At 29.1% G+C, this 12,587-nt stretch overlaps 3 protein-coding genes across 3 annotated transcripts in view; 1 reads left to right on the top strand and 2 right to left on the bottom strand.

Moving 5' to 3' along the window:
* Window positions 1-46: 46 nt before the first annotated feature.
* LOC130446973 (uncharacterized) lies at window positions 47-5,456 on the bottom strand. The gene is made up of 3 exons (XM_056783540.1): window positions 4,546-5,456; window positions 3,114-4,066; window positions 47-1,675 (listed from the first exon to the last, which is right to left on the bottom strand). The coding sequence occupies exons 1-3, from the start codon at window positions 4,761-4,763 to the stop codon at window positions 1,299-1,301; spliced, it is 1,548 nt and encodes a 515-aa protein (XP_056639518.1). The 5' UTR covers window positions 4,764-5,456; the 3' UTR covers window positions 47-1,298.
* A 2,456-nt stretch (window positions 5,457-7,912) lies between these two features.
* Window positions 7,913-8,803, bottom strand: LOC130446972 (B-cell CLL/lymphoma 7 protein family member A). The gene is made up of 3 exons (XM_056783539.1): window positions 8,592-8,803; window positions 8,361-8,539; window positions 7,913-8,296 (listed from the first exon to the last, which is right to left on the bottom strand). Exons 1-3 carry the CDS (start codon window positions 8,678-8,680, stop codon window positions 8,169-8,171), a joined length of 396 nt encoding a protein of 131 aa, XP_056639517.1. The 5' UTR covers window positions 8,681-8,803; the 3' UTR covers window positions 7,913-8,168.
* Window positions 8,804-9,093: 290 nt separating this feature from the next.
* Window positions 9,094-12,587, top strand: part of LOC130446968 (mRNA-decapping enzyme 1B) — a 4,999-nt gene continuing 1,505 nt past the window's right edge. Inside the window, exons 1-2 of the mRNA XM_056783536.1 lie at window positions 9,094-9,892; window positions 9,945-10,253. Coding sequence (XP_056639514.1) covers window positions 9,269-9,892; window positions 9,945-10,253 — 933 coding nt within the window. The 5' untranslated portion in view covers window positions 9,094-9,268. The remainder of the gene's footprint in view (window positions 9,893-9,944; window positions 10,254-12,587) is intronic.

Genomic DNA, 12,587 nt, shown 5'->3' with positions numbered 1-12,587 from the left:
TGAGTGCGAAAAGGAGAGGGTTATCCTTGTCAGATAAAATTTGCTATCAAAATATTAAACTAAATTTATTTAAAAAAAATCACAAGAATAATTCTTTTATTAAAAATCATAGAAAATTTATGACGACATACTATTTTTTCACGTAATATAAATATCCAAGAAACTAGTACTAATAGTTGGGTAAGGCAACGAAATATTTCAATAATAGTAACAAAAATTAATGACTCGCCACTGGCGACAAACAAAATTGTTTTCCTGACAAAACATAACCACATTTACCTGTGAAAATTTTAATTTGGAAATAAATGATCCACGTTTCCACAAACTACACAACAACGAATCATACTTGTTCAATAATTGAAGTTTTTTTCAAGAAAAATCAGAGATATATACCAAAATACCCGAATAATTAAAAAAATAATTATACTCACAGTTTCTGAAATGCAACGCCACAAATAATTTCATTCATTATCGCGTATCCAGTCAGAATAATTCATATATGATATGATTACTTTGTAATGAACAATTTAATCTAAATATCAACCAATTTAGTATAAAAATAAATTAAATCGCTATTATCTATTTGTTAATTGCAAATGATACTAAATCGGTCTTATTTTATTTTTTCTCAATAAACTTATGCTGTTTATAAGTTTGGCTATACTGTAGCTACAGAAATGTAATCAATTTGGTCTCTTGTGTTATATCGAATACTTTCCATTCCAGATCGCCATGAAGTCAATTGTTTGAGTAGGGTGAACGCCAAAGGGGAAAAATGACAAGTTTTGATTTTAATAGCGAATAGAGAGTGGTAAATCGATGCTCTATCTATTTCTACCAATAATACAATATACCTTTAATATCAACTCTATATTCGTTTCTTCTTTTTTATAGAAAAACTATAATTATGTCAAATGTCAACATGCTGCCATATATTCAATAAACGCTCTAGATTTAGAGAAGTTACTGATATATGTGTATTAGAGAGTTTATTAATAAAAAAATAGAATTTAATAAATTGTTCATCATACAAAATAATAATAAAGACTATAAAATAGGATAGAGTTCTTTTTATTTATATTTGTATATAACAAGTAAAATATCAATAATTATTTGTTAATTATCATGGAAAATTGAGAGATGTATACCTGGTTAATTAAAATAAATACGAAACATGTAGATAAAGATAGAAATATCAAAATATTATTTGAATTATTTAACCCGTAAACACAAAGTAGAAATTAAAAAAAATTTTTCACTAATAATTTATTTTTTCACTCTGTAGATATTTGTTGGGTTTAACAAAACCTACCAGAGCGATTACCCAAACCAAAAGAACAAGGACCAGGTGTATTATGTATTGGTTTACAATTTGATCGTGGATGTAACGCTTCAATGTACAGAGTGGAGGTAGTCTTTGTGGGTATCTTATTTTTGTTACAAATTTTTCTACGTCGTGACATTTCGATAATTTCTTTTAAATCGGGACAACTTTTCATTTTTTCAATTTCAATTTTCATTTTTGATATTCCTCTACACATGAAGCACGTCTTTGATTTGCATTTTATAAATTTTGTCTTAGGGAGACATTCTGTTAACGGTTTTCGATATCCTTTGGGTTGTATTTGTAATCGATCCTGTTTCCGTTGTACTCTAATAAATGAAGCACAATAACCTACAAACAAAAAACCAAAGGAATTAAAGGTTAAAACGTTTATTTAACTGCCCTACTTTAACGAATAAGCACCTGTGGACATACCGTTTATAATATACATATTTTTTATTAGTAGATACATGAGCTAAATAAATAATTTAACAGATTCGAAGATGTTTTCTTTAAATATCAACAAATAATTTGTTAGTCATTAATAATATCAACTTTTAGTATTTTCACGTTGTGTTTATCAACATTTTGTCACGATATATTACTCACTTTTAAAAAATACTTTCATTTTAAAAACAAATTAATAAAATACTGCATATACTATGATTTCGTTTTTAAATTGAACTATTTTTACAAAAATATGAGAAATTACCAACACAAATTTGACAACGTCTCATAAACGTATACGTCAAATGAATTCAACTGTCAGATAAAACCCATAGAACTAGAAATTGATATATTAGCTTTGTTCCCGGTAGATATCCCGAACATGTTCTGTCACCAGATTCATGCGTAGTTTGAAATTGTGCGTTCGCAGTGCTAATAAAACATGTTCAGAATTTACATTCCTGTGTTCGTGGTGCAGATTTCTTATTCCGAACGTGTTCTGAATACGTTCAATGTATTCTTGGTCATGGATAAGGATTTTTAATCGGGCGCAGTTCATAAATCTTTCGTGGAGGAATGTAGATTCGGAATATATTCCGAACAAAGCATGCGCATTTGACACGTCAAGAAGAAATTCAGAATGTGTCCAAATTATCTACCGCGAACGAAACGATACGAACAAACTAATACTAGATTATGTAAAACGAACGGTTGATTGTGGTATTTAAGCTGTCAACGCATAAATTATATGTGAAAATTAATTTCGTTTTTATGAAGTAAGTTATCGAAATTGAAGGTTGGTTTATGTAGACAAAATTAAAAATTACCATTAACTAAGAAATAAAAATATTAATTGACGGATTCGAAATGGTACTTGTAGTTTATGCTGAAAATATCCATTACATTTACATTAAGCTAAGAGTTCGCCAGCTTTCAACTCCTTGGTTTAATTCCTTAATTTTGTGAGGTTATGAGCACAGAATAGATCAGGTCAGTTTGTATTTTCTTTAAAACATCCTTGTTATTTGGTTGTGGAAATATTATTCCAGTTATTGCGCTGATTTTCGCTGTGGTGTTTTATTTTTAAAATTAATATCAAATAAATAGGAAATAACAATGTCTGAAAGTTAGCTTCTGATACTGGTAGACAGTTTCAGGAGCTTTCCAAATTTGTATGACAAAAAGGACCCTTACAGGGAATTTCTATTACCTAACCAAGCTTGAGTAATCAATAATTTTTATCTTGATCTGAATTATACAGTGTGTAGTAATCAGTTTAATTCATTTGTTTTTGGAGATACTATGCTAAATAATCTAAAATAAACTGTGATAAATACAATACCTTTTCTGTAATTTCGTTCTTCTTGTTCATCGATACAATTTGATGTACTATCATCTACAGGACCATCCAATTTACCGCTGTGATCTGTACAGAACGGTAAACGTTTTGTATTCCTTTTCTTTGGACAACAGTGGGAATCACGTTTAAATTTGCCAGTCATGTTTTCATAAAAACAACCTTCAACTAATTTTTTTTCTTTTATTTGATTTTCTTTGTTCTGATTGGAATTAGCTCTGCGATTTATTTTTACTGGACAAGCTTCACGTCCACAAGGTTTTATTAATTGTATTACGTTGTCTTTGTCGGGATTAGAAATCTTTTTGAGATAGTTTAAGAAAAATGGTGTTTTGATTGTTTCCGGAGAATTATTATCATTTTCGTTGGTATTTATGAAATTATTACAAATGTTATATTCGTAATTTTGTAAATTGTGAATTTCCTTCACTTCGGGACGAGGAGAGCAGTTGCCACAGTAACACGGTTTTTCCACATTCACACTATTCTTAAGTTCCAATTTAGAGCAAGGAGAGCAAATTACTTCTTCATTTATTTCAATACTGTCTATGTCAAAATTGTATAAATCAGATGTAACAGCTCCGTCTGAACAACCAGCAGGATTTTTATTATTAGTTTGTTTAGAAAAATTGGGAGAACAAGTACACGATGTAATTTTTTCACTAGTCGAATGTTCTGTTTTCTTGTTATTTCCATATTTATTTTTTCTTTTGGATAAACAGCTCGCCGGTTTAATATCAACAACGTAATTTCGCCTATATTCACAACACATGTACTTGAAACATTGTAAATAATCGAGTTTGACGAAATCTTCTTGGTAAGGTACTACAACGTATACAAATCCGTGTTGTAATTCCCGAGGATCGCACAACATTTCTCCAAATATGGTACAAATATATGCCGCTCCTTCCGGTATATCTAATTTCTTACTTAGAAACCTAAATAGAAAAAATTCCTTTATAAAATTGAAGGTATGTATATATAAAAATGAAATTACTGTTCGTGAGTCTCGCTAAAACTCGAGAATTTAGAGGAAATAACCAGAGATTGGTCGAAAAGTACCTTATTGTTTAGATTTTTCATTACCAGCTTTTGAAATAACAGGATTTAGAAAAAAAAACATTCGATCGTTTCAAAACATCCTACCACCGATCAGAACAAATTTTTTAATTAATTCAAATTTTAAAACTCTTTCTTTACAATAAATATGAAGTTATATTTATTTGCCCCAATATGCTCAATAACTTAATACATAACCTAACTTTACGTTTTCTCATCATCTCCATACTACTCTTAAAGTCTGGCAACATTGTTCAGTTGTATTCTCGTACGATGTATCAAATTTTATATAAAAAAATAATTTTAAAACCTTTGAAATACATATTAATTACTCTATTTACATATTTTGACTTATTACCTTAAAATAAGATCCCAACTCTTTAAATCGTTTTTCCTTAGGACTATTTTACTTGGTACTTGTACACAAACACCGTTTCTCACCACGTAAATGATGGTTAAACCTTTTTTTTTAGTTGCACTTAAAAAACATGACATCTTCGAATCGAGCTGTCCGCAATATAACTGTTTACAATATCCTTTTTGTGGACAGACGTCTCTGTATCCTCCCGATATCATTTTTAAAGTTCCGTTGAATCCCAATGCTAGACATAGTAAAGTTAATTTAATATTGTTTTTAACATAATATATGTATAGACAATTTCTATGAGTGGAAGCTGTTTCGACTAAGATTAAGACAACGATTTATCTATTCTCAAAGGTTCCAGCTCGATTCTGCGCATTCTCAAGTATGCGCAGTATAGATTATACAAGGTGTCTCAAAAGTAAGTTGACATAAAGTTTACAATTTTAAGAAAAGTAAGAAATTTGAAAAAATGTTGAAACATATTAAAATAAATTGCTTGGAAACTTAATTCTTAAAAATGTAAATCGCTGAACTCGCGGCATTAATTCAATCTAACAATAAAATTGTGTATGACTCGGCGGGGATTTTCTGTGACGGCTACCAGGAACGTCAGTTTTTCATCTTAAATTTTAAATTTGACATAACCTCACTTAAACAACGACCGCATGGAGGCCAACTTATGGAAAAATTCCACGAATTCGTGGCAGAGATCTATTGGACGCGTGTGTTTATAAACATTGAAGTTTACAAGTTCAGACACGAAGAAATCATCAATCATCTGGTATACGAAATCCAGCCTCTGACTAGCATTCTGAGGCTTCAATACTTGTACCAACTGAGCAGACGGAGTAACTGTTCGCGTTTGCGACCATTCTAGAAGCCGTCGAACGTACCACCGATTGACATATCTCCCGCGCCCCTCCGAATAGGTGCGTTTACATCATGAATACGAAGGTGGACTTTCTTTTGAGACACCTTGTATTATAAAACAGTTAACAGTATAATTACCTATATACTTTTCACAAGAATCGAGTTCATCAAAAGTTTCAATGCATTTGCAAGTTCTTAAAGCTACTAATTTTTTCACTGGTCCAAAGTTCGGTCGTATAACGTTCGTAATATGTTGTAAAACGGCGTTCCAAGTTCTAAAATTTCTCGGTACGATATTCAATAAATAACACCTTGGATCGCCATTTTCATATACTTGTATCCGTTTCATTCGCCCGTATAACGGTTCGGCTAATTTCATTTTAGCACATGGCGGTAATTTCGATAACATTTTTATTAACTGAACACTGTAATTTTGAAGTGTTTGTATTTTTTATGAGTGGGAATATGAAAAAAACTGTCTATGTGACACAATTCTTGCTATTTGTACAGTGTTACAATAAACATGATTGATGGAATCAGATTAATGTCAATCCTAAATAATAAATCGATTTTAATAGATCAAATGTTGAATAGACACATTATGAATGACTACAGAAATTTGTTTACTTCATACGAAATTATGATATTCAATTATCTATGGATTTAATCTTTATTTTATGCCGTATTTTGCGGGTACGTAATGAATTTTATATCAAATTTCCCTTATACGAATTTTCTAACCATTCATGGTATATTCTTATTTCAACACGAATAGTAAATAAATATAAACAATTATACAAATTCGTTATAATGTAATAATATATTCATGAAAATTGATTATCATTGCATGACGTCATACTCAGAACATATGTCTCAACTTGAAAATATCATTCACTTTACTATGATGATCCTGTATCAGATTGATCACCTATCACCTGATTGCGGATCATAAATCACATCGAGATTTTAGTCAGTTTTCAAATTTAAAAAAACTTTCATTTTTATTGTTTTAGTTTGATGTGTTAATTTTCCATATATATACTGATAATCTTTTGCTATTAACAGTTCGGACACATTCAAACAAGCCACCACTGTCTCTATGTTTAATATTAACTCTATGTTACGTATAAACAAAATGGACGTTTCACCATAGATGAATCACATACATACGCGTTCAACTTCATTATCAGCTGTTACCGTGTTCTATTGACACAAATAAGTACTGATTATAAATTCGTAAAACAATGTTGTCTTATTTACGAAGAATTTAATAACGTGATTATTTTTTTATATCAATGTTGACTTTTATTAAAAATTCAACTTACACTGTGAATTTCAAACAATTTTTATTGAAAACGTGATTTATTGACGTAATATATATTTATAATATGTGTAGGATATATATAATTCAACTTTGAAAACTGAATTTTTCTAAAAGACTTTTACATAAAGATATAACCGGCAAACACGCTATAATTTTTTCTTTTTTATTTGGCAGAGTTTAATCGTTTTGCACCTAAATTTTTCATTTAAAATATCCTCTGTATCGATTTAAAACGGTAAGTTTAATTGAATGTAATACTGTGAAAGACAAGTGGTAAAATCGTTTTAATGTTGACTCGACGGTTTTGAGGGCATTTTTTTTGGACATTATTAAAAGACAAATTAATATGGTATAATGAAATGTATTACATGTTTTATTTCTTTAATAAATCAGGTGCAAGATTTTCAACATTTAACTGTGGCCAAACGACTCAAATAGGCATTTTAATAGATTTTTTTATAAAGTCAACCTTTTAATAGTCTCAGAAACCCTCGCTAAAAGTGGCAATTGGTTATACCATTTTATTTTATGAAATTTTGAAGATTTATAGTTAATTTGATTCATAATATTTTTTAATCGAATTCATGCAAAATAACATTATTTACTATAATTGTGAAATATCAGTAGAAACAATGATTGTTTGGTTAAAAATCTTAACGTAACATCAATTTCGACCTGCTTACATTTATATTGTTGCGTTAATTAGTTTCTATAAATACAAAGGGTGAAATAATTAAATAATAGCAACAAAAAATATCTAGAAAGGCCTGCAAAGTGAAAACCTAACTTTCAAAACAAAAAACGAGGCTTTAATCTAATTTTTTCAAATTAATAACATTACAGAAAGGATTTATTAAGTTTTAATACAAACATAGAGTTAAACATGGAAAATATCAATAAATTTGCTCAAAACAAACGCAGATTGTATTCCGTTTTAAATAATAAACGTTCTACCCTAAAATACTGATTTTTTTTAAGCTTATACCTTATAAAACGTAGTAAATCACAAAGTAATATATACTTTTTCTCTTATACCCTCTGTCTCATATAGTTAGCTATAGCTTTAGTGGGAAGTAATTTAGAAACTTCTGGTAACCATTTTTTTTTCAAATAAGATCAACTTTTATTAGAAATCAGCAAGTTACAATTACAGAATTAAACATACAATACTTTCAAAATAACTTTTATTGAGTTAAGTATTTAGAATATAAATGAAAATAATTAAGGGAAACTTTATCAGTTTTAAGACAAGTAACCCAGCCCTAAAGGTAATAGCTAAAACCAAGTACAGTATAATTAAGAATTGGACTACAATACTATATACAGAGACTACACATATAAAAAAAAGTTTTAAACACTAATTATTCTCACCAACATAGCAGGTGATAAGAAAAAATAATAAATTATTCAAATTTGAAAATGTTTAGTCCCCACTTTTTAATCGTTTCACTGAAACCATTTCACTACCTTGAGAATTTGAATCTTCTGAAAATGTCATGTGAGAGGAGGAAAAATCAGTAGGACCCTGAGAATCACTAACAGTTGAGAAACCTTTAATCAAAATTTTTTGAATGAAAACAGTTTAAAGGAGAAAACAAAAATTAATACTACTTACACGTATTAGAATCTTCTGCCAAACTAAAATTCGAATTTGAGTTGGAAGTGTCAAGAACCGTGGCTTTTCTCATGTTTTCCTTATTTTCTCTATGTTTCAGTGATTTTTTTGGTTCAGTTACTGGTACCCATTTATATATTTTCATTGTAGTATCACCAATAGTCACCCATTTCTTTTCCCTAAAAATTTTAAACATAGTTCAACAATATTTTATATTGATAAAATTGGTACCAATGCCGAACTCGATCTATAACATTCATAACTTTCTTAATATCATCTTTAGCCCTACTACGGGTTTCTGCACGAATGGATCGAGACATTATAGATTAATTATTATTTATATCACAAGAAACAATTAAATTATCCAATAATACCCAAACAAGTCTTATTTATACCTCCATGTTGAATATAATATATGCTAGCTGTCAAAATGTCAAACCACAAATGCATAAATAAACGTTCTGATTGGACGAAACTATGAAACCTTGAAACCAATAAAAACTCTTATTATTTTACTTTAAAGCATACTTAAACACGACGAAAGTCCATTTAGCGATGACAAAATGAAGCTTAATTTTGTAGTTTAAAATAAATATTATATATTTTTCACCAATTGTATCCTACAAACCATGACCAAAATATATAGATAAATATTTTGTATTATTTGAGTAAAATTCTTTTATAGCGTTAAAAGTATTTTTAACATTTATTTGTAATTAAATGATAGCAGATATAACTATTCTGAAAATTAAAGTAGAAAACTATCTTTCAATCGTTTATCTGCAACCTTTTGCTGTAAACTTAATTTTTTTATTTTGTTTGGTTGCGTGATTGGTCGCATATTGTGAGGTTTACGACATAATGTAGGTTAAATCAATATTAGTTCGTGTTAGTACTTCTTTTAAATCATGGCTGATTCCATCGAGTTGCGTATGAGTGTAACTTCTATAAAGAGAGTGGATCCATATGTAAAAGATATTCTGGCAAGTGCTACACACGTTGCTTTATATATTTTTAATACATCTTCTAACGAGTGGGAAAAAACAGAAACCGAAGGTGCTTTATTTATATACAGCCGAAATGGAGAACCATTCCACAGTATTATGGTTATGAATAGGTTAAATACTGACAATCTCATAGAACCTATTGTTAGGGATTTCGATTATCAGATGCAAATTCCTTTTTTGCTGTACAGGAATTCCAAAAGTAAAATATTCGGTATTTGGTTTTATAATAGAGAAGAGTGTATTAAAATTACGTTACTGATTGAATCTATAATGAAAAGTTTGAAAGACTCTAGTGACGACAGGTCAAAAAAGCCTTCAAATGTAGACATATTTAGTATGTTGAGTAAAGCTCAAGAAGATTTTAATAGGACTCCTACTAAACAAGATGCTGTTCCAACGTTTTCTTCAACTCCTAGGGCACCAGATGTTACCTCACAAAGTGTGATGGATTTTTTTGCAAAAGCTAGTACGAAATCGAGCCAAAAACCTGTAGTAGCAGGAATTCCCGAAGAAAATGTTCTACAGGTAAATAAAATATTTTTCAAATAAAATCAAATTTGTAAGATAATATTTGTAGAAATTAATGTCAAATCCTGCACATTCTGTTGAACACATAGAAAAGCAACAACGATCTATAACGCCCCAAGAAAATGTTGCTGCTCAGCAAACTATTATAGTAGCTAGTGGAGATAGAAGGAGTGTTCCAATATCTTTTCCGACTTCTGATAAAAAAGGAATTCCTGATAATAATTTTAGGTTTAGCAATGCCACCAAAAATCAATCTTTGGCACATAGTACTTCACCTCTTGCTTATTTATTACAACAAAATAATTTAGGACAAAATGAGGAAACTCAAGATTTATTAGGAACATCGCCATTTAATCAAGTAAGTATTTTATAGCATTTTCATTATGTCTTTTGAGGATTTTATTTTATATTTATGATTATTTTATGTATTTAAAATATTTTGTCTCACTTTTTCCACCTTTGCCTGGTCAAATTCTGTTTTATTTATCAAAATAGTTCTTTGGGTCTATAAATTTAGATACAAAAAAAAAAATGATAGTAGGTTGAATCGTTTTGGAAAAGGAGGAGAATATAATGAAAATTTGAGGAAAAATAATTTACGGGCGATCTGGGTGGTCGGGAAGGGAAAGTGGATGAGTTTTTAATGGTAAAAAACGGTTTATCTCAATTTCCAGCAAAATTTCAAGTTCTAAAGATCTTTTGTGTTTATGTTTTTTTAACATAACATCAAAATTTATATGAAAAATTCAAAACACCGAGTTATTGGTTTTTTATCTTTATCTTTTACAAAAAACATTTTTTTTCTTCACAAAATTTGTTGAAAACTTTCATGTTTTGATGACCAAAATACACTGTAATACATTTGATTGGAAATATTTATATTTTAATCCTATTTTGACTTGAAAAAGCACCATAATTTTTAATTGAAAATTCTCCTGTCAAAAGAACAGCTTTTTTAAAAAGTCTGAGATATTTGTTCATTGAAATCTCTAGTTTCTGATAGTCCAAAAAAATATTACTATTACCTTCGAAATTTTTTTCAGAAAAGTCATCAAAAGTCATTTTTTATCATTGTGATTTTTAAATATTTATTAAAATTTTGTTACATTGATAGACATAAGTAGAGTCTAAAAATTTAATTAATAGATAGAAATTGTACATAATAATTAAAAAAAAATTCTGATTCTAACTTTTTTTGCCTTTTCTGGGAAAATTTTCAATGGCGATGTAATATTTGTCTACACAATCAAAAAGTAGATTTCTACGAACCAAAAATCAACGAATTTTAAAAAAAACTGATATTTTGACGGGAGAATTTTCGATTGAAATTTAGGTTGCTTTTTCGATATTAAGTCACAATAAGGTGAACAAATGAACATTCCAAACCAAATAAATGTGTTTGGTACATAAAAAATTGAGTTTTTACCAAATTTCGTGAAAAAAAATGTTTTTTGTAGAAGATAAGTATAAAAAAACAAAAACTTTGTTATTTTGATGTTTTATATGAATTTTGAGGTTATGGGAAAAAAGTGTAAATACAAATGTTGTAGATCACCCCCTTTCCAACCTCAGATAACCATAGACTATTATTTCTCTCACTTTTACTATAATTTCCCCCTTTTCCAAAGAGTTTCATTCTACTATTATTGTTTTTCACTTTCTATCATTGTTAAAGGCTTCTGGTCTCTTGGAGAGAATAAAATCAGTTTTAATCCTCCAACCTTTCTATGTAATCTTTATTTTTGTTTTAACAAAGATTTGTTTGATATTATTTTCTTGAAAGATAATCTTCAGGCTTAAAAACTATTGTCAGTTCTTTTCCAGTTTTCCAAATATACAGTGTGTTTTGTCGAGAGTAGTTTACTGAGATCACTGCTGTTTTGATCTAAGTGTGTATTGGTGAATCAAAGTGGTTACAAGTTGAAGAAAAATCATTTTTATTTGACTCGAGCAGCTCAGAATCATGAATTCGTTATTATTTTTGTTTTTTATCAGCGGTTCCAGAAATTTCAGCCAAGTACACATTTATACAGCTTTTCCATGCACAAATTCTCATAAAATATTATGAAAAATTCCATCATAATGTTTGCTGTGGACCACAATTTCACTGTGTGATTTTCCATCATGATTATCTTTTTATGTTTTCTGTTATAAACCTTTTTTGATAATCCTGATAATAAGCATCATCGATGCTTTTATGGTCATTAAACGATTTAAAATGGCTAGTTTTAACGCTTTTCCAACTTTTCTATGTGAATTTTCGTAATAGATTAACACAGATTTCTTTATTTGTTTGATACTTCTTTCTTTGGAGCATAATTTTTAGATTAGATACTTAAAAAGTACTTGAAAAGGTCCTAACCAAACCCTCCGATTTAGTTAAAATTTTAGTATGTTTGATTAGGATACCTTCAGGTACCTTTTTTAGTTTGAAGAATCAAAATGGGATGAGGTGGGTGTATGTTGAAACTTTACACAAATTTTTACACTGTCCCCCTTGTCTAACCTAACCTAATTACTGAAAAAATTGTTTTTTCAAATGAAAAAAAGCACCTCAAGGGATCCTAACCTAACTTACTAAAATTTTAACGAAATCGGAAGGGTGTAACCTAATCTAGATAATTACCAAAACATGTATTAGGGAGGTTTATTCTGGGTTTACGCAACAAAAAAATATAATAATTTAGGTTAG

The sequence above is a fragment of the Diorhabda sublineata genome, chromosome 7, assembly GCF_026230105.1.
Source record: "Diorhabda sublineata isolate icDioSubl1.1 chromosome 7, icDioSubl1.1, whole genome shotgun sequence".
Classification (NCBI taxonomy): domain Eukaryota; kingdom Metazoa; phylum Arthropoda; class Insecta; order Coleoptera; family Chrysomelidae; genus Diorhabda; species Diorhabda sublineata.
The sequence above is the reverse complement of the archived record's forward strand: the minus strand, read 5'-3'. Positions and strand labels throughout refer to the sequence as shown.